This window comes from Hemiscyllium ocellatum, chromosome 3, assembly GCF_020745735.1.
Source record: "Hemiscyllium ocellatum isolate sHemOce1 chromosome 3, sHemOce1.pat.X.cur, whole genome shotgun sequence".
NCBI lineage: Eukaryota > Metazoa > Chordata > Chondrichthyes > Orectolobiformes > Hemiscylliidae > Hemiscyllium > Hemiscyllium ocellatum.
The window spans coordinates 12,241,178-12,265,848 of NC_083403.1; the positions used below are offsets into that span (position 1 = coordinate 12,241,178).

Here is a 24,671-nt window from a genome sequence, read left to right on the forward strand (position 1 = left end):
TCTGAGCAGGAAAGCCTCTCCGGACTTTATACACCACATTTAAACTACAGGTCTTGGTGGGGAAACCGTCCTAGTTAGAACGGGTGAAAAGGTTGCTTAGACATGAGTGAGTCTGTCCATGAAATTAATCCGAATTATTGATTTGCTTTTTTTAATCTCTCTCTCTCTTTCTCTTTCCATTGAGCTGTCGAAGGGCTTATGCCCGAAATGTCGATTCTCCTGTTCCCTGGATGCTGCCTGACCTGCTGTGTTTTTCCAGCAACACATTTTCAGCTCTGATCTCCAGCATCTGCAGTCCTCACTTTCTCCTCCCAGCAGTTCTGTATAGGTCAGTGAGGATAGATTGAGGGAGGGGGTTAGCTGTCCATCATGCCCCTCCATCAGCTGGGAGTTCGCAGGAAGGCAACTGCAGGGCGACCCCAGCGACTTGGCTGAGAGGGCTCTCTGCTCTGCAAGACCGGTCCCGCACTGAGTGCTCTGACCCGACGGAGGAGGCAGGTGCTAAACGAACTCAGGGCCACTGCAAACACCCCCTCCTCCCCCTGCCCCAGACACAGCATGCTGCAGAGGAGTCGGTCACTTGATGGAAAACAGCCCTCACACCCAGTCTGCCCCCACTCCCCATCGGCCGTCACCCACTCCCCATGCTTCATCCATTCCAGATCATACCCCCCAGCTTGCCCCCATGGACCTCCGTATCCTCCAGGCAGAACATGCACACCCTTGACTCTTATCTCCAGCACCTGCAGACCCCACTGTCTCCTAACTCCCTCTACCTCAAGTTACCTGCTCCTAACCAAAGGCAGAGCCAGGCGGAGTTCATAATGAATGAAGTTCAAAATAGCTTCATTATTTTAAACAAATCACTGATGAAAAACCCATTAATTGCATTTAAACCTCTTCATGCACTAAATCTGTTCTCGAAACAAACATGTTCTTCAAATATTTAACTCCTTATAAAAACAAGCATTTCATACAATCATACAATTTTACAGTATAGATGGGAGGCCATTTAGAGTCAGAGAGATTTAGGGTCTAGGTTTGCTCGCTGAGCTGTAGGTTTGATATCCAGACGTTTTCATTCCCTGGCTAGGTAACATCATCAGTGGTGACCTCCAAGTGATGATGTTACCTAGCCAGGTAATGAAACGTCTGGATATCAAACCTACAGCTCAGTGAGCAAACCTACACCCTAAACCTCAACCTGAGCTACAAACCTTCACAAACCTTCACAAATCTTGCAGTCATAGAGATGTACAGCCTGGAAACAGACCCTTCGGTCCAACCCGTCCATGCTGACCAGATATCCCAACCCAATCTAGTCCCACCTGCCAGCACCCGGCCCATATCCCTCCAAACCCTTCCTATTCATATACCCATCCAGATGCCTCTTAAATGTTGCAATTGTACCAGCCTCCACCACATCCTCTGGCAGCTTATTCCATACACGTGCCATCCTCTGCGTGAGAACGTTGCCCCTTAGGGCTCATTTATATCTTTCCCCTCTCACCCTAAACCTATGCCGTCTACTTCTGGACTCCCCCAACCCCAGGGAAAAGACTTTGCCTATTTATCCTATCCATGCCCCTCATAATTTTGTAAACCTCTATAAGGTCACCCCTCAGCCTCCGACGCTCCAGGGAAAACAGCCCCAGCCTGTTCAGCCTCTCCCTGTAGCTCAGATCCTCCAACCCTGGCAACATCCTTGTAAATCTTTTCTGAACCCTTTCAAGTTTCACAACATCTTTCCGATAGGAAGGAGACCAGAATTGCACGCAATATTCCAACAGTGGCCGAACCAATGTCCTGTACAGCCGCAACATGACCTCCCAACTCCTGTACTCAATACTCTGACCAATAAAAGGAAAGCATACCAAATGCCTTCTTCACTATCCTATCTACCTGTGACTCCACTTTCAAGGAGCTATGAACGTGCACTCCAAGGTCTCTTTGTTCAGCAACACTCCCTAGGACCTTACCATTAAGTGTATAAATCCTGCTAAGATTTACTTTCCCAAAATGCAGCACCTCGCATTTATCTGAATTAAACTCCATCTGCCATTTCTCAGCTCATTGGCCCATCTGGTCAAGATCCTTTTGTAATCTGAGGTAACCCTCTTCGCTGTCCACTACACCTCAAATTTTGGTGTCATCTGCAAACTTACTAACTGTCCCTCTTATGCTCGCATCCAAATCATTTATGTAAATGACAAAAAGTAGAGGACCCAGCACCGATCCTTGTGGCACTCCACTGGTCACAGGCCTCCAGTCTGAAAAACAACCGTCCACTACCATCCTCTGTCTTCCACCTTTGAGCCAGTTCTGTATCCAAATGGTGAGTTCTCCCTGTATTCCATGAGATCTAACCTTGCTAATCAGTGTCCCATGGGGAACCTTGTCGAACACCTTACTGAAGCCCATATAGATCACATCTAGTGCTCTGCCCTCATCAATCCTCTTTGTTACTTCTTCAAAAATCTCAATCAAGTTTGTGAGACATGATTTCCCGCGCACAAAGCCATGTTGACTATCCCGAATCAGTCCTTGCCTTTCCAAATACATGTACATCCTGTCCCTCAGGATTCCCTCCAACAACTTGCCCACCACCGAGGTCAGGCTCACTGTTCTATAGTTCCCTGGCTTGTCCTTACAACCCTTCTTAAACAGTGGCACCACGTTTGCCAACCTCCAGTCTTCTGGCACCTCACCTGTGACTATAGATGATACAAATATCTCAGCAAGAGGCCCAGCAATCACTTCTCTAGCTTTCCACAGAGTTCTTGGGTACACCTGATCAGGTCCTGGGGATTTATCTTTAACCGTTTTAAGACATCCAGCACTTCCTCCTCTGTAATATGGACATTTTGTAAGATGTCACCGTCTATTTCCCTACAGTCTATATCTTCCATATCCTTTTCCACAGTAAATACTGATGCAAAATACTCGTTTAGTATCTCCCCCATTTTCTGTGAATCCACACAAAAGCTGCCTTGCTGATCTTTGAGGGGCCCTATTCTCTCCCTAGTTACCCTTTTGTCCTTAATGTATTTGTAAAAGCCCTTTGGATTCTCCTTAATTCTATTTGCCAAAGCTATCTCATGTCCCCGTTTTGCCCTCCTGATATCCCTCTTAAGTATACTCCTACTTCCTTTATACTCTTCTAAGGATTCGCTCAATCTATCCTGTCTATACCTGACATGTCTTCCTTCTTTTTCTTAACCAAACTCTCAATTTCTTTAGTCATCCAGCATTCCCTATACCTACCAGCCTTTCCTTTCACCCTGACAGGAATATCCTTTCTCTGGATTCTCGTTATCTCATTTCTGAAGGCTTCCCATTTTCCAGCCGTTCCTTTACCTGCGAACATCTGCCTCCAGTCAGCTTTTGAAAGTTGTTGCCTAATACCCTCAAAATTAGCCTTCCTCCAATTTAGAACTTCAACTTTTAGATCTGGTCTATCCTTTTCCATCACTATTTTAAATAGAATTATGGTCACTGGCCCCAAAGTGCTCCCCCACTGATACCTCAGTCACCTGCCCTGCCTTATTTCCCAAGAGTAGGTTACGTTTTTACCTTCTCTAGTAGGTACATCCACATACTGAATCAGAAAATTGTCTTGTACATTGGACCCATCATGTCTGTGCTGGTTCCTGACAGAGGTATCTAGCGAGTCCCACCCTCCAGCCCTATCTCCAAAGCCCTCTGAATTCATCACTTTCAAATACAAATCCATGATTTGGAGATGTCTTCCTGATGAAGGAGCGTCGCTCCGAAAGCTAGTGTGCTTGTAATGAAACCTGTTGGACTATAACCTGGTGTTGTGTGATTTTTAACTAACTATATATCCAGCTGTCTTTTGAAACCTCTTATGAAATCCACCTCCACCACTCTCGCAGGGAGCACATTCCAAATCCTAACCACTCTGAGTAAAAATATTTCTCCCCACCTCACTCCTCGCTCTCTCGCTAACAATCGTCAAACGGTGATCCTCTAGTTACTGTCTTAATCTGTATTTATAGCCAGATGTCAAGATTAGCTAAACCTTCAGAAACTCTCTAAATCATCAATGAAACTGCACACTTACAGATCAAAGAACAATACAGCACAGGAACAGGCCCTTTGGCCCTCCAAGTCTGTGCTGATACATTTTGCCCTCCGTACTAAAACTGTCTTCACTTTCAGAATCCGTATCCCTCTATTCCCCTCCTATTCAGGTATTCATCTGGGTGTTTCCTGAATGTTGCAATGGTCTCTGCTCCCACCACCTCCTGTGACGGCATATTCCAAACACTCACCACCCTTTGTGTTAAAACCGTATCTCACACATCTCTTTCAAACACCCCGTCCCTGCGCCTTGAACCTGTGTCCCCTTCGTCACTGACCCCCTCCACCCTTGGGGAAAAGCCTCATACTTTCCTCTCTATCCAGGCCATTCACAAATCTTGAGGTCTGCAGATGCTGGAGATCACAGCTGCAAATGTGTTGCTGGTCAAAGCACAGCAGGTTAGGCAGCATCTCAGGAATAGAGAATTCGACATTTCGAGCATAAGCCCTTCATCAGGAATAAGAGAGAGTAGCCAAGCAGGCTGCTGTGCTTTGACCAGCAACACATTTGCAGCTGTGATCTCCAGCATCTGCAGACCTCATTTTTTACTCGAAGATTTTAACCTACTGTGAATCCTCTTACAAGGATGCCTTCCTTGAAGAAGCTCTCTTCCTCCCTCTACAAGGATTTCAGTGAGTCCCTCTCTCACTGCACCCCCCAGGTCATCTCCTCTGCACAGAAACTCTTCAGCCACGTTCTATCACCCTCACCTTGACCTCCTTCCACCTATCCCACCTCCATCGCCCCTCCCCCTAGTCCCTCCTCCCTACCTTTTATCTTAGCCTGCTTGGCTACTCTCTCTTATTCCTGATGAAGGGCTTATGCTCGAAACGTCGAATTCTCTATTCCTGAGATGCTGCCTGGCCTGCTGTGCTTTGACCAGCAACACATTTGCAGCATTCACAAATCTTATCAACTTTGATCAGGCCACTCCTTAACCTCCTGCATTCCAGTGAAAACAAACCCCAGTCTATCCAAATCTTTCTTCATAGCTAAAAATCCCCCATAAACCCTTTTGCATCCCGTCCCCAAAGGTCCATCCCATCTCTGGATAATAACAACTCATAAAGCAATCAAACAGGAATATTACCCCCCCCCCCAGGCTTCTCAATAAACATCGACCGAAATTCATAGAATAGAATCCCTGCAGAGTGGACACAGGCCATTCAGCCCATCAAATCCATACCCAACCAGCCAAAGAGCATCCCACCCAGACCCACCCTCTCCTAACCCTGCATTTCTCATGGCTAACCCACTGAGCCTACACATCCCTGGACACTATAGGGCACGTTAACATGGTCAATTCCCCAAGACTGCACATCTTTGGACTGTGGGAGGAAATCGGAGCACCCGGAGGAAACCCACGCAGACACGGGGAGAACGTGTAAACACCAAACAGACAGTCACCCGAGGGTGGGGTCGAACCAGGGTCCGTGGAGCTGTGAGGCAGCAGTGCTAACCACTGGGAAATGCAGGGTTACCGGGATAAGATAAGGAGGGGTGGGTCTGAGTGGGATGCCCTTCGAAGGGTGGGTGTGGACCCGATGGGCCACATGGCCTGCTTCCACACTGTTGGGCTTCTGTGAGAGGGAGGATAGTATTTCTTTGGCTCTATCACCGGCCGATTAGTAAAAAGGATATAATTCCTACTCCTTCTCATCCAATAAATGATTGAAATATATTGTTAGCTGTTACTAGGATGACAGCGGAGATGTGAAACAATAATAGCTGTTTGAAGAAAGGGTTAATGTTGGGATCTGAATGTATATATCACAGAGTAAATTCTAGGATGGATCAGGTGACACATAAAGGCAGCTCAGGTCAAATTTAAAGCTCATCTTAATGTAAAAAGGTCCAACATTTATTCGATTTCAGTTTGTGAGGGTTGATTCGAATAAAGAAGGAGGATTTTACAGCTGTTTTTCCATATAAAGAGACTCAGTTGTGATTTGGGATTTTTTTATAGGATAGGGATGAGATTTGTGGAAATGTAAGGATGAGGATGATGAGAAGGTTGGGTGAGTTGAAGATGGTAGAACATAGAACATAGAAAAGTCCAGCACAGAACAGGCCCTTTGGCCCATGATGTTGTGCCAAGGTTTAATCTGAATGTAAAATATAATAACCTATCCTACACACCCCTCAATGGTGTTTCAAGGTCTTGCTTAAGAGTTGCAGCAAGAGCTTTTTGCTTCCTAAGACAAATAGATTATTGTTCTCTCTCAGTGAAGAGGAACCATTTCCCACAGTGTTGCGCCCGTCTGCTCTGTACTGGAGTGTCAACCCAGGCAGGAACTGGACCTCAACGTACACTCACCCAGGAGGAAGGACATGACCCACTGAGCTTAGCTGATACCAGAGTGGTGCCACCCAACACGTGCTGCTGGTGTCAGGGAACCTGGAGGCCTGACCAGAGCTTCAGGCCTCATTCCGGTGGAAGTGATTGAATGGGAATGTTGGAGTCTGTGTCTCTGCCTGGTGAAAAGCCCAGTCTCGGCTTTTCCTCACTGTGAGAGATCATGGATGTGAGGAGGATGTGGAGGAAACAGACCCTGACTCCCTCCAGGCCCAGGGGGTTTCAGTCTCGCTGCCTTGCCTCTCCTGCTGTACACTCTTATTCAGACAGTGTCAGTGAGGGGAAGGGTACAGCCAGCAATCATCTGTTACACTGTCACTGCTGCCTCACTTTCTTGTTTCTCACTAAACCCCAGGTCGACAGACTCTGTTTATCTGTTCATCCACTTTTTTTCATCCACATTTCCTGAGCCAAGGGGAATACTTTTTTGTATGTGTGTTTTTGTTTGTGTGGTATGTGCATGTATGTGTGCATATTTGTGTGTGTGTCTGTGTGTGTGTGTCTGTGTGTGTGTGTGTGTCTGTGTGTCTGTGTGTGTGTGTCTGTGTGTCTGTGTGTGTGTCTGTGTGTGTGATTCTGTGTGTATGTGTGTGTCTGCATGTGTCTGTGTGTGTCTGTGTGTGTGTCTGTGTGTGATTCTGTGTGTATTTGTGTGTCTGCATGTGTATTTGTGTGTCTGCATGTGTGTGTGTGTGGCTGTGTGTGTATATATTTGTGTGTCTATGTGTGTGTGTGTGTCTGTGTGTGTGTGCGTGTCTGTGAGTGTATGTGTCTATGAGTGTATATGTGTGTGTGTCTATGAGTGTATGAGTGTGTGTCTATGTGTGTATGTGTGTGTGTCTGTGTGTATGTGTATGTGTGTGTGTCTGTGTGTGTGTGTATGTGTATGTGCGTGTGTGTGTGTGTGTGTGTCTGTGTGTGTCTGTGTGTGTCTGTGTGTCGATGTATGTGTGTGTCTGTGTGTATGTTTGTGTGCCTATGTGTGCATGTGTGTGTGTCTCTGTATGTGTGTGTCTGTGTGTGTATGTTTGTCTGTCTGTGTGTGTATGTGTCTGTGAGTGTACATGTGTATGTGTCTTTGTGTGTGTACATGTGTGTATTTGTCTCTATGTTTGTCTGTGAATGTACATGTGTGTACATATGTGTGTCTATGTGTGTATGTTCATGTGTCTGTGTGTATGTACATCTGTGCATGTATATGTGTCTGTGTGTACATTTGTGTATGTATGTGTATCTGTGAGTGTACATGTGTGTACATGTGTGTCTGTGAGTGTACATGTGTGTATGTATGTGTATCCATGTGTATGTATGTGTGTCTATGTGTATGTATGTGTGTCTATGTGTGTGTCTGTGTGTATGTGTGTGTGCCTGCGTGTGTGCCTGCGTGTGTCTGCGTGTGTCTGCATGTGTCTGTGTCTCTGTGTGTACATGTGTGTATGTGTGTGTGTCTGTGAGTGCACGTGTGTGTACCTATGTGTGTCTATGTGTGTATGTACATGTATGCCGTGTATATGTTTGTGTGTACATTTGTGTATGTATGTGTGTCTGTGAGTGTACATGTGTGTATGTATGTATGTATGTATGTGTGTCTATGTGTGTATGTACGTGTGTCTGTGTGTATGTACATGTGTGCATGTACGTGTGTCTGTGTGTGCATGCGTATACATATGTGTATGTATGTGTGTCTGTGTATGTATATGTGTACGTGTGTGTATGTAAGTGTGTCTGTGTGTATATATGTGTGTGTATGTACATGTGTGCATGTATATGTGTCTGTGTGTACATTTGTGTATGATGTGTATCTGTGAGTGTACATATGTGTATATATGTGTGTCTATGTGTGTGTACGTGTGTCTGTGTGTATGTACATGTGTGCATGTGTGTACATGTGTGCCTGTGTGCATGTGTGTATGGATGTGTGTGTACGTGTGTGTTTGTAAGTGTGTCTGGTCTGTGTGTATGTGTGTATGTATATGTGACTATGTGTGTACATGTTTCTGTGTGTATGTATGTCTGTGTGTATGTATGTCTGTGTGTCTGCGTGTGTACATGTGTGTATGTATGTGTGTCTGCGTGTGTACATGTGTGTGTATGTATGTCTGTGTGTGTACATGTGTATGTATATCTGTGTGTCTGTGTGTATGTGTGTGTATGTCTATGTGTCTGTGAGTGTCTATGTATGTGTCTGTGTGTGTATATGTCTGTGTGTGTGTATGTCTGTGTGTGTATGTGTGTGTACGTATGTGTGTCTGTGTGTGTGTATGTGCGTGTATGTCTATGTGTCTGTGTGTGTACATGTGTGTGTATGTCTGTGTGTCTGTGTGGAATGGGGGGGGGGGTATAGAAACCTCTCCCCTGCAAGCCCCAGAGCAGTGTGAGTGAGATGTTCCAAATCATGGGGAGATGGGAGTTGTCAGAGCTCAGGGGATGGGTCTCGATGAGCCTGAAGTGAAGTCAGCAGCTCCAGATACACGGACTGGCAGCTGGGAATATCATTTTCTAAAGGAGTCATGACTGTGGACTTGAGCAGCACCAATTCCACTGAAACATTGAGCAGCTCAGAGCTCTCAATTCCTCGTGGTCATTTCCACATCATTTCCTGAGCAATGTGACAGAATCTGACAGAATGGAAATTTGAACAGAGCGTCTCCACGGAATAAACCAGGAATGGGTTTGAGTGCCTGTCTCACAATGTCTGAGGCCATCAGCTCAGACTCAGTTCCAGAGAGCTGAGTGAATGCTATACCAACCAGTGGGACTGAGCTGCCATTTTACTGGGATGGAAAATCAAACTCCACTCCACACCATCCTTTATCCTGAATATAAAGGATCCCACAGAACACTGTCCAAGGAAAGATGATGACTCCGACCTGGAATCCTGACCAACAATGAGAAGAAACTGATGATCCGCTCATTGACACATTACTGGGATCGAGCTGTGCGGTAGCAAGCAGCCACGTTACTTACAAAACAGCAGTGACGGTGGTTCATCTGTGACAATGTGCTCTGAGACGCCCGGAGGTTGGGAGAGGTGCTACACAAATACAGACCACCCCATGTTAGTTAGCAAGCAGAGGCTGGTGAATGAATGCGCCAGGACCGGTGACTGCACTGGCATTACTACAACACAGAGCAGAGACTGAGAGACAGAGAGGGAGAGCATTGACAATAGTCCCAATTGACAATTGAATAGTTAACTACAAACCTGGTGTTATTCAGTCTACACAACAATCAGTTCGAACTCATATTTCACCCGATCCACTAAGTGGCATTATCTCCAGAACACATACAAAGAGGAACAGGCCATTCGGCCTGTCTAACCCCCTAATGCTGCATGGGAACTACCTGTTTCTTGGTAAAGAATTAGATACATGGCTTTAACCTGGGTGTGTGTAGAAGGGGCACTGTTCCCAGGACACTGGGAAGGGGAAGCTGTTTCACTGGGTTACATTGGGGAACCCAATGCAGGGACATAGCAACTTCACAATCAGGTACAGCCCATCATCAGGAAAGCCAACCTATTCATTCACATGACGTGGGTCACACTGACTGGGCCCAGCATTTATTGCCCGTCCCTCATTGAGAAGGTGGGGGGTGAGCTGCCTTCTTGAACCGCTGCAGCCCACCCGCTGTGGGTTGACCCACCATGCCCTTAGGGAGAGACTTCCAGGATTATGATCCTGCGACAGTGAGGGAATGGTGATATATGTTCAAGTCAGGAGGGTGAGTGGTCTGGAGGGGGACTTACAGGGGATGGTGTTCCCGTGTATCTGCTGCCCTTGTCCTACTGGATGGGAGGGTGCGTGTTGTAGATGGTACACATTGCTGCTACTGAGCGTCAGTGTTGGAGGGAGTGGATGTGGTGCCAATCAAGTGGCACCACATTTGTCTTGGATGGTGTTGTTGGAGCTGCACACATCCAGGGCAAGTGAGGAGTATTCCATCACACTCCCGTCCTGTGCCTTGGAGATGGAGAGTCGGAGTTGAGTTAATCACTGCAGGATTCTCAGCCTCTGACCTGCTCTCATCTGTAATGGTGAGTCCAGTTCATGAGTAATCCTCAGGATATTGAAAGTGGGGGATTCAGTGATGGAGCGACAGCTGAGATGGTGGCAGGAACTGCTTGGCACTGAGAATGAGAAAATCCTCTGATCTCAGTACAGGAGGAGAGTGACAAGTTTTACAATAACGCCTCCAGGTACCCAGGTACAAATCTTAGATACAAAAGAGGAATTTAAAAAAAAAGAATTTTGTTGATAAAATCATGAAGGGTATAGACAGAGTGGATAGAGACAAGCTTTATCCCCAGGGTGAGGGATTCAATAACGAGAGGCTTTCAAGGTGAGAGGTGGGAAGTTTAAGGGGGATACATGCAGCAAGTACGTCACACAGAGGGTGGGGGGGCGTTTGGAACGCTTTGCCAGCAGAGATGGTAGAGGCAGGCGCGGTAGATTCATTTAAGATGCGTCTGGACAGATGCATGAGTAGGTGGGGAGCAGAGGGATACAGATGCTTAGGAATTGATCGACAGGTTTAGACAGTACACATGGATCGGCTCAGGCTTGGAGGGGCCGAAGGGCCTGTTCCTGGGCTGTAAATTTTCTTTGTTCTTTGTTCTTTAGTAAGTCAGAAATAAGACAGACGACATTCCAGTCAGATAAACAAATGACACGTGAACATAACAGTGCAGCAGCTCGTGGTGTGATCACCCACACCAGAGCCAGGTTCAATATCATTCCCGCTCCGCACAGAATCTCAGACCCACCCAGCAACCGGCTCACACTTTCCCAGCTCAGTACGGGACTGTCCCCCTCCCCATCTCCCCATCCCTCGTCTACTGCCCCGGGACTGACCACCCCACCCACTGCCCCGGGACTGCCCCCCTCCCCATTCCCCCATTCCTCGTCTACTGCCCCGGGACTGACCACCCCACCCACTGCCCCGGGACTGCCCCCCTCCCCATTCCCCCATTCCTCGTCTACTGCCCGGGGACTGACCACCCCCCCCCCCCCCATCCCCCACCCACTGCCCCGGGACTGACCCCCCATCCCTCACCCCCAGTCCCAGGACTGACCCTCCCATCCCCCACCCACTGCCCCTGGACTGACCCCCCCCATCCCCCACCCACAGTCCCGGGACTTACCCCCCCCCCCATCCCCCACCCACTGCACTGGGACTGACACCCCCATCCACTGCCCACTGCCCTCTCAGGCCACTCTCCTCCTTGGGCCTCTGACTCATTCTAACCCCTGACCCACTCAGGTCCCTGACCCCCTCTGACCCCTGACCCACTCTGACCCTTGTCCCACTCGGGCATTCTCCTTCACACAAACTGTGCTCCCAACTCCTGCTGACCTGTGATGGGGGTGGCGCAGGGAAGTGAAAATGAAGCCCGTAGATCAGCCATAGATTGGCAGGCTTAACCCGATGGGCCAAATGGCCTACTCCTGCTTCTCTTGCTTGAGTTCCCTTTAAAGGCAGGTACATTTGGAACGTGTTTGATGAACTATGGGATGGGGTGGGTGAAAGGTCGGGGTTTTGTGCCCATGGTAATGTCCCAGATGTGAGGTGATCTCACAAAGACAGTGTGCCCTACCTGTAATGCCTGGTATCCCTGATGCCCCGGTTGCTGGGTACTCTGCCACTCTCTCTGTGGTTGAAGGCGTACAGTTTGTAAGGATCTTCACCAGGTTTCCAACGTTTCGCGTCCAGGTACCTCCGCTCATGAAAGGTATCGAACTCCTCACTGGAGTCCTCCAGCACGGCCTGAGCAAGGAAATGAGATGGTTCTGGGTTCATTTTGTCCCTAAACTAGCAACCCAGTTCAATGCCGGCACGTCGGTTAGGAAAACATCATCAATTTAATACAAATGTGGACGTTGAAAACAATGAATGGGGGGCCAAGGAATTGGAGTCTCTGCAAAACTACTCAGCAAAATATACGACCTCTGAGCCAAGATGGAGAGGAGCCAACCATTGACAGATAAGGGAACAGAATTGACCCAACAACTCCATGAATGTGAAGAATAATTGACCCCTGACAATATACCTAAGGCAGTGAATGATCTCAATTGCTCCTAATTCACCTGTCTTCAACTCTTTAAAGATGTAACAGGGAGAGTAGTTCATGGTAATATTTCACGGATTTCCAAAAAAACCTTTTTTAAGCAGCTAACCAGATAGTAAACGTATAATTCGGACCGGAACACATGAAATTGGGGACAAGGGAGCAGAATGGATAGTTGGAGCACAAAGCCAGAGAGATGGTTAAAGCAGTTACACAGACTGGCAACGAAGGGAAATACTCTTTTACAGTATCCTGGATAACATTTCACACTTTAGAGCCAAGTATCATTCCAAGTATCACCAAGCTAGGAGAAAGTGAGGTCTGCAGATGCTGGAGATCAGAGCTGAAAATGTGTTGCTGGAAAAGCGCAGCAGGTCAGGCAGCATCCAAGGAACAGGAGAGTCGGCGTTTCGGGCATGAGCCCTTCTTCAGGAAATTAGAAGGGCTGAAGAAGGGCTCATGCCCGTAACGTCGACTCTCCTGCTCCTTGGATGCTGCCTGACCTGCTGCGCTTTTCCAGCAACACACTTTCAGACTCACCAAGCTGTCAAGTTTTGGTTTAAATAGACCGGTACTCTGACCCAGCAGAGGTTATTGGGCTAGACACAGAATGGAGATGCCCACTGGAGTGACACTAGGGACAACTAATGTTAGAAATTAATGAATGGCCCCAATCCAGTCATCAGGCAAAGCCATCAGACAGCAGACAGAGGAGCTGAAGTAGACCATACAGCTAATCAAGGAGAAAGTGAGGTCTGCAGATGCTGGAGATCAGAGCTGAAAAATGTGTTGCTGGTTAAAGCACAGCAGATCAGGCAGCATCCAAGGAGCAGGAGAATCGACGCTTCGGGCATGAGTCCTTCTAATTTCCTGAAGAAGGGCTCATGCCCGAAACATCGACTCTCCTGCTCCTCGGATGCTGCCTGACCTGCTGCGCTTTTCCAGCAACACATACAGCTAACCAAGTCTGCTCCGTCAGTCAACGAGCCCTTGGCTGACGTGATAATCCGCAACTCCACTTTCCTGCCTTGAACCCAATCACCGTCCTGAGTGAAAAGCTGTCTCAGCCTTCGATATACATAGTGGCTCAGCCCCCACTGTCCTCTGGGATGAAGAATTCTGCAGATTCATTTCCCACTGACAGAAGTAATTCCTTCTCAAATAATTCTTAAATGTGGGCACCCCCCCCCCGACTCTGAAATGACACCCACTGGTCACAGACTGTCCCAGAAAGGGGGGGGGGGGGGGGGAGGGGGGAAACAGCCTATGTGCACCTACCCTGTCACACACCCTCATGTGTTTCAAGAAGATTGCCTCTAATTCATCTCAACTCCAATGAGTCCACCCCAAAACTACTCAACCTCTCCTCACAAGATCATCCCTCCCTACCTGGGATCGTCCTTATCAACCCTCGCTGCACTGCCTCCGACACCTGTATATCGTTCCTTAGATAAGGGAACTAAAGCGTTCAGAGTATTTCGCTTGTGGCCTGGATATTTATTTTTTCATTCCCTTTGAAATAAAGGCAAAAATCCCTCTGTTGCCTTCACCCTTGCCTGCGGAGGTTATTTGGAGAGTAGAGTTTTAACTCGAAGAGTTATGGGATGACGGTTCGGAAGTATTTCTCTGTGCATGTAATGAACAGTATTGATTGTTAAATACAGAAATCTGGACTGTGCCCTCTGTCAACCTGACTCTGAAGGTCTGGTGAATTCAGGGTTTTTGGGTGACTTTTTCAAATCTTTAATTGTTGTGACAACTCCCAGAATAGCAGCAGACTGCCAATGTGAGGCATGACAGCAACTACACACATGAATACACAGGTACCTGTTACTTACAGATGGGCAGAACACATGCAGTGACTGCGCCTGTGACAACTCAACAAGAGGCAACAGCCATTTGCTGGTTTATTTCTCAAGGCAATGCCTGGACGAATCAGAGTCATCATGCCCAGTTTCAAATTTAATCATAACCTGACAGTTTATTGTCCCTAATAATAAATTGCTGCATTTTCCGAGCCCACCTGCCAACACAGAGAGAAACTTTGCTTTCTCATTCACTGGTATTCTTGAAAATTGTCCTGATGTCTGAAGGACAAAAACCTTTGACAAAATGTGCGATTTTTTTCCTTAGTACATCCCCAATCACCAACACACCCCCATTCACCAACACATCCCCAATCACCAACACACCCCCATTCACCAACACATCCCCATTCACCAACACATCCCCATTCACCAATCCATCCCCCTTCACCAACACATCCCCACTCACCAACACATCCCCATTCACCAACACACCCCCCTTCACCAACACATCCCCATTCACCAACACATCCCCAATCACCAACACAACCCCTTCACCAACACATCCCCATTCACCAACTCATCCCCATTCACCAACACACCCCCATTCACCAACACACCCCCTTCACCAATCCATCCCCATTCACCAACACATCCCCATTCACCAACTCATCCCCATTCACCAACACACCCCCATTCACCAACACACCCCCTTCACCAACACATCCCCACTCACCAACACATCCCCATTCACCAACACATCCCCATTCACCAACACACCCCCCTTCACCAACACATCCCCAATCACCAACACACCCCCATTCACCAACACATCCCCATTCACCAATCCATCCCCATTCACCAACACATCCCCACTCACCAACACATCCCCATTCACCAACACACCCCCCTTCACCAACACATCCCCACTCACCAACACATCCCCATTCACCAACACACCCCCCTTCACCAACACATCCCCATTCACCAACACATCCCCAATCACCAACACAACCCCTTCACCAACACATCCCCACTCACCAACACACCCCCATTCACCAACACACCCCCCTTCACCAACACATCCCCATTCACCAACACATCCCCATTCACCAACACACCCCCATTCACCAACACATCCCCTTCACCAACACACCCCCACTCACCAACACACCCCCATTCACCAACACACCCCCCTTCACCAACACATCCCCATTCACCAACACATTCCCAATCACCAACACATCCCCATTCACCAACACATCCCCAATCACCAACTCATCCCCATTCACCAACACATCCCCATTCACCAAGACATCCCCATTCACTAATCCATCCCCATTCACCAACACATCCCCATTCACCAACACATCCCCACTCACCAATCCATCCCCATTCACCAATCCATCCCCATTTGCCAACACATCCCCATTCACCAACACATCCCCATTCACCAATCCACCCCCACTCACCAACACAACCCCATTCACCAACACATCCCCATTCACCAACACATCCCCATTCACCAATCCATCCCCATTCACCAACACATCCCCACTCACCAACACATTCCCATTCACCAACACATCCCCATTCACCAACGCATCCCCAGTCACCAACACATCCCCACTCACCAATCCATTCCCATTCACCAACACATCCACATTCACCAATCCATCCCCATTCACCAACACATCCCCATTCACCAACACATCCCCATTCACCAACACATCCACATTCACCAATCCATCCCCATTCACCAACACATCCCCATTCACCAACACATCCCCATTCACCAACACATCCCCATTCACCAATCCATCCCCATTCACCAACACATCCCTATTCACCAATCCATCCCCATTCACCAACACATCCCCATTCACCAACACATCCCCATTCACCAACACATCCCCATTCACCAATCCATCCCCATTCACCAACACATCCCCATTCACCAATCCATCCCCATTCACCAACACATCCCCATTCACCAACACATCCCCATTCTCCAACTCTTCCCCATTCACCAACACATCCTCATTCACCAACACATCCCCATTCACCAACACATCCTCATTCACCAACACATCCTCATTCACGAACACATCCCCATTCACCAACACATCCCTATTCACCAATCCATCCCCATTCACCAACACATCCCCATTCACCAACACATCCCCATTCACCAACACATCCCCATTCACCAACACATCCCCATTCACCGACACATCCCCATTCACCGACACATCCCCATTCACCAATCCATCCCCATTCACCAACACATCCCCATTCACCAACGCATCCTCATTCACCAACACATCCCCATTCACCAACACATCCCCATTCACCAACACATCCCCATTCGCCAACACATCCCCATTCACCAACACATCCCCATTCACCAACGCATCCTCATTCACCAATCCAACCCCATTCACCAACACATCCCCGTTCACCAACACATCCCCATTGACCAACACATCCCCATTCACCAACACATCCCCATTCACCAACACACCCCCATTCACCAACACATCCACATTCACCAACACATCCCCATTCACCAATCCATCCCCATTCACCAACACATCCCCATTCACCAACACATCCCCATTCAACAATCCATCCCCATTCACCAACCCATCCCCATTCACCAACACATCCCCATTCACCAATCCATCCCCATTCACCAACACATCCCCATTCACCAACGCATCCTCATTCACCAATCCATCCCCATTCACCAACACATCCCCATTCACCAACACATCCCATTGACCAACACATCCCCATTCACCAACACATCCCCATTCACCAATCCATCCCCATTCACCAACACATCCCCATTCACCAACACATCCCCATTCACCAACCCATCCCCATTCACCAACACATCCCCATTCACCAACGCATCCTCATTCACCAATCCATCCCCATTCACCAATCCATCCCCGTTCACCAACACATCCCATTGACCAACACATCCGCATTCACTAACACATCCCCATTCACCAACACGTCCCCATTCACCAATCCATCCCCATTCACCAACACATCCCCATTCACCAACACATCCCCATTCACCAACCCATCCCCATTCACCAACACATCCCCATTCACCAACACGTCCCCATTCACCAATCCATCCCCATTCAACAATCCATCCCCATTCACCAACACATCTCCATTCACCAATTCATCCCCATTCACCGACACATCCCCGTTCACCAACACATCCCCATTCACCAACACATCCCCATTCACCAACACATCCCCATTCACCAAACCATCCCCATTGACCAACACATCCCCATTCACCAACACATCGCCATTCACCAACACATCCCCATTCACCAACACATCCCCATTCACGAACACATCCCCATTCAGCAACACATACCCATTCACCAACACATCCCCATTCACCAACACATACCCATTCACCAACACATCTCATTCACCAACACATCCCCATTCACCAAGACATCCCATTCAGCAACACATCCCCACTCACCGATACATCCCCATTCACCAACACATCCCCATTCTCCAACACATCCCATTCACCAAGACATCCCCATTCACCAACACATCCCCATTCACCAACACATCCTCATTCACCAACACATCCCCATTCACCAACACATCCTCATTCACCAACACATCCTCATACACCAACACATCCCCATTCACCAACACATCCCCATTCACCAATCCATCCCCATTCACCAACACATCCCCATTCACCAACACATCCTCATTCACCAACACATCCCCATTCACCAACACATCCCATTCACCAACACATCCCCATTCACCAACACATCTCCATTCACCAACACATCCCCATTCACCAACACATCCCCATTCACCAATCCATCCCCATTCACCAACACATCCCCATTCACCAACACATCCTGATTCACCAACACATCCCCATTCACCAACACATCCCCATTCACCAACACATCCCCATTCACCAATCCATCCCCATTCACCAATCCATCCGCATTCACCAATCCATCCTCATTCACCAACACATCCCCATTGACCAACACATCCCCATTCACCAACCCATCCCCATTCACCAACCCATCCCAATTCACCAACACATCCTCATTCACCAATCCATCCCCATTCACCAATCCATCCCCATTCACCAACACATCCCCATTCACCAACGCATCCTCATTCACCAATCCATCCCCATTCACCCACACATCCCCATTCACCAACACATCCCCATTCACCAACACATCCCCATTCACCAACGCATCCTCATTCACCAATCCATCCCCATTCACCAACACAACCCCATTCACCAACACATCCCCATTTACCAACACATCCCCATTCACCAACACATCCCCATTCACCAACACACCCCCATTCACCAACACATCCACATTCACCAACACATCCCCATTCACCAATCCATCCCCATTCACCAACACATCCCCATTCACCAACACATCTCCATTCAACAATCCATCCCCATTCACCAACACATCCCCATTCACCAACACATCCCCATTCACCAATCCATCCCCATTCACCAACACATCCCCATTCACTAACACATCCCCATTCACCAACACATCCCCATTCACCAACACGTCCCCATTCACCAATCCATCCCCATTCAACAATCCATCCCCATTCACCAACACATCCCCATTCACCAATCCATCCCCATTCACCAACACATCTCCATTCACCAATTCATCCCCATTCACCAACACATCCCCGTTCACCAACACATCCCCATTCACCTACACATCTCAATTCACCAATCCATTCCCATTCACCATTCCATCGCCATTCACCAACACATCCCCATTCACCAATCCATCCCCATTCACCAACACATCCCCATTCACCAACACATCCCCATTCACCAATCCATCCCCATTCACCAATCCATCCCCATTCACCAATCCATCCTCATTCACCAACACATCCCCATTGACCAACACATCCCCATTCACCAACACATCCCCATTCACCAATCCATCCCCATTCACCAACGCATCCCCATTCACCAACACATCCCTATTCACCAATCCATCCCCATTCACCAACACATCCCCATTCACCAACACATCCCCATTCACCAACACATCCCCATTCACCAATCCATCCCCATTCACCAACACATCCCCATTCACCAACACATCCCCATTCACCAACTCTTCCCCATTCACCAACACATCCTCATTCACCAACACATCCCCATTCACCAACACATCCCCATTCACCAACACATCCTCATTCACCAATCCATCCCCATTCACCAACACATCCCCATTCACCAACACATCCCTATTCACCAATCCATCCCCATTCACCAACACATCCCCATTCACCAACACATCCCCATTCACCAATCCATCCCCATTCACCAATCCATCCCATTCACCAACACATCCCCATTCACCAACACATCCCCATTCACCGACACATCCCCATTCACCAATCCATCCCCATTCACCAACACATCCCCATTCACCAACGCATCCTCATTCACCAACACATCCCCATTCACCAACACATCCCCATTCACCAACACATCCCCATTCGCCAACACATCCCCATTCACCAACACATCCCCATTCACCAACGCATCCTCATTCACCAATCCATCCCCATTCACCAACACATCCCCGTTCACCAACACATCCCCATTGACCAACACATCCCCATTCACCAACACATCCCCATTCACCAACACACCCCCATTCACCAACACATCCACATTCACCAACACATCCCCATTCACCAATCCATCCCCATTCACCAACACATCCCCATTCACCAACACATCCCCATTCAACAATCCATCCCCATTCACCAACCCATCCCCATTCACCAACACATCCCCATTCACCAATCCATCCCCATTCACCAACACATCCCCATTCACCAACGCATCCTCATTCACCAATCCATCCCCATTCACCAACACATCCCCATTCACCAACACATCCCATTGACCAACACATCCCCATTCACCAACACATCCCCATTCACCAATCCATCCCCATTCACCAACACATCCCCATTCACCAACGCATCCTCATTCACCAATCCATCCCCATTCACCAATCCATCCCCGTTCACCAACACATCCCATTGACCAACACATCCGCATTCACTAACACATCCCCATTCACCCACACATCCCCATTCACCAACACATCCCCATTCACCAATCCATCCCCATTCACCAACACATCCCCATTCACCAACGCATCCTCATTCACCAATCCATCCCCATTCACCAATCCATCCCCGTTCACCAACACATCCCATTGACCAACACATCCGCATTCACTAACACATCCCCATTCACCCACACATCCCCATTCACCAACACGTCCCCATTCACCAATCCATCCCCATTCAACAATCCATCCCCATTCACCAACACATCTCCATTCACCAATTCATCCCCATTCACCGACACATCCCCGTTCACCAACACATCCCCATTCACCAACACATCGCCATTCACCAACACATCCCCATTCACCAATCCATCCCCATTCACCAATTCATCCCCATTCACCAATCCATCCCCATTCACCAACACTTCCCCATTCACCAACACATCCCCATTCACCAACACATACCCATTCACCAACACATCTCATTCACCAACACATCCCCATTCACCAAGACATCCCATTCAGCAACACATCCCCACTCACCAATACATCCCCATTCACCAACACATCCCCATTCTCCAACACATCCCATTCACCAAGACATCCCCATTCACCAACACATCCCCATTCACCAACACATCCTCATTCACCAACACATCCCCATTCACCAACACATCCTCATTCACCAACACATCCTCATACACCAACACATCCCCATTCACCAACACATCCCCATTCACCAATCCATCCCCATTCACCAACACATCCCCATTCACCAACACATCCTCATTCACCAACACATCCCCATTCACCAACACATCCCATTCACCAACACATCCCCATTCACCAACACATCTCCATTCACCAACACATCCCCATTCACCAACACATCCCCATTCACCAATCCATCCCCATTCACCAACACATCCCCATTCACCAACACATCCTGATTCACCAACACATCCCCATTCACCAACACATCCCCATTCACCAACACATCCCCATTCACCAATCCATCCCCATTCACCAATCCATCCGCATTCACCAATCCATCCTCATTCACCAACACATCCCCATTGACCAACACATCCCCATTCACCAACCCATCCCCATTCACCAACCCATCCCAATTCACCAACACATCCTCATTCACCAATCCATCCCCATTCACCAATCCATCCCCATTCACCAACACATCCCCATTCACCAACGCATCCTCATTCACCAATCCATCCCCATTCACCCACACATCCCCATTCACCAACACATCCCCATTCACCAACACATCCCCATTCACCAACGCATCCTCATTCACCAATCCATCCCCATTCACCAACACAACCCCATTCACCAACACATCCCCATTTACCAACACATCCCCATTCACCAACACATCCCCATTCACCAACACATCCCCCATTCACCAACACATCCACATTCACCAACACATCCCCATTCACCAATCCATCCCCATTCACCAACACATCCCCATTCACCAACACATCTCCATTCAACAATCCATCCCCATTCACCAACACATCCCCATTCACCAACACATCTCCATTCACCAATCCATCCCCATTCACCAACACATCCCCATTCACCAACGCATCCTCATTCACCAATCCATCCCCATTCACCAACACATCCCCGTTCACCAACACATCCCATTGACCAACACATCCCCATTCACCAACACATCCCCTTTCACCAATCCATCCCCATTCACCAACACATCCCCATTCACCAACGCATCCTCATTCACCAATCCATCCCCATTCACCAATCCATCCCCGTTCACCAACACATCCCATTGACCAACACATCCCCATTCACTAACACATCCCCATTCACCAACACATCCCCATTCACCAACACGTCCCCATTCACCAATCCATCCCCATTCAACAATCCATCCCCATTCACCAACACATCCCCATTCACCAATCCATCCCCATTCACCAACACATCTCCATTCACCAATTCATCCCCATTCACCAACACATCCCCGTTCACCAACACATCCCCATTCACCTACACATCTCAATTCACCAATCCATTCCCATTCACCATTCCATCGCCATTCACCAACACATCCCCATTCACCAATCCATCCCCATTCACCAACACATCCCCATTCACCAATCCATCCCCATTCACCAATCCATCCCCATTCACCAATCCATCCTCATTCACCAACACATCCCCATTGACCAACACATCCCCATTCACGAACACATCCCCATTCACCAACACATCCCCATTCACCAATCCATCCCCATTCACCAACACATCCCCACTCACCAACACATTCCCATTCACCAACACATCCCCATTCACCAACGCATCCCCAGTCACCAACACATCCCCACTCACCAATCCATCCCCATTCACCAACACATCCCCATTCACCAACCCATCCCCATTCACCAACACATCCTCATTCACCAATCCATCCCCATTCACCAATCCATCCCCATTCACCAACACATCCCCATTCACCAACACATCCCATTCAGCAACATATCCCCACTCACCAACACATCCCCATTCACCAACACATCTCCATTCAACAATCCATCCCCATTCACCAACACATCCCCATTCACCAACACATCCTCATTCACCAATCCATCCCCATTCACCAACACATCCCCACTCACCAACACATCCCCATTCACCAACACATCCCCATTCACCAACGCATCCCCAGTCACCAACACATCCCCACTCACCAATCCATCCCCATTCACCAACACATCCACATTCACCAATCCATCCCCATTCACCAACACATCCCCATTCACCAACACATCCCCATTCACCAACACATCCCCATTCACCAATCCATCCCCATTCACCAACACATCCCCATTCACCAATCCATCCCCATTCACCAACACATCCCCATTCACCAACACATCCCCATTCACCAACACATCCCCATTCACCAATCCATCCCCATTCATCAACACATCCCCATTCACCAACACATCCCTATTCACCAATCCATCCCCATTCACCAACACATCCCCATTCACCAACACATCCCCATTCACCAACACATCCCTATTCACCAATCCATCCCCATTCACCAACACATCCCCATTCACCGATCCATCCCCATTCACCAACACATCCCCATTCACCAAACATCCCCATTCACCAACACATCCCCATTCACCAACTCTTCCCCATTCACCAACACATCCCCATTCACCAATCCATCCCCATTCACCAACACATCCCCATTCACCAACACATCCCTATTCACCAATCCATCCCCATTCACCAACACATCCCCATTCATCAACACATCCCCATTCACCAACACATCCCTATTCACCAATCCATCCCCATTCACCAACACATCCCCATTCACCGATCCATCCCCATTCACCAACACATCCCCATTCACCAAACATCCCCATTCACCAACACATCCCCATTCACCAATCCATCCCCATTCACCAACACATCCCCATTCACCAACACATCCTCATTCACCAACACATCCTCATTCACGAACACATCCCCATTCACCAATCCATCCCCATTCACCAATCCATCCCATTCACCAACACATCCCCATTCACCAACACATCCCCATTCACCGACACATCCCCATTCACCAACACATCCCCATTCACCAATCCATCCCCATTCACCAACACATCCCCATTCACCAATGCATCCTCATTCACCAATCCATCCCCATTCACCAACACATCCCCATTCGCCAACACATCCCCATTCACCAACACATCCCCATTCACCAACGCATCCTCATTCACCAATCCATCCCCATTCACCAACACATCCCCGTTCACCAACACATCCCCATTGACCAACACATCCCCATTCACCAACACATCCCCATTCACCAACACACCCCCATTCACCAACACATCCACATTCACCAACACATCCCCATTCACCAATCCATCCCCATTCACCAACACATCCCCATTCACCAACACATCCCCATTCAACAATCCATCCCCATTCACCAACCCATCCCCATTCACCAACACATCCCCATTCACCAATCCATCCCCATTCACCAACACATCCCCATTCACCAACGCATCCTCATTCACCAATCCATCCGCATTCACCAACACATCCCCGTTCACCAACACATCCCATTGACCAACACATCCCC

At 48.4% G+C, this 24,671-nt stretch overlaps 1 protein-coding gene across 2 annotated transcripts in view; it reads right to left on the reverse strand.

The window, feature by feature from the left end:
- Positions 1-24,671, reverse strand: part of galnt14 (UDP-N-acetyl-alpha-D-galactosamine:polypeptide N-acetylgalactosaminyltransferase 14 (GalNAc-T14)) — a 205,891-nt gene that overhangs the window by 87,595 nt on the left and 93,625 nt on the right. Inside the window, exon 2 of one of the 2 annotated variants that reach the window (XM_060855677.1) lies at positions 12,058-12,227. The exons of the other annotated variant lie outside the window; for it this stretch is intronic. Within the exon in view, the coding sequence (XP_060711660.1) occupies positions 12,058-12,227 (170 nt within the window). The remainder of the gene's footprint in view (positions 1-12,057; positions 12,228-24,671) is intronic. 2 annotated transcript variants of the gene reach the window in all.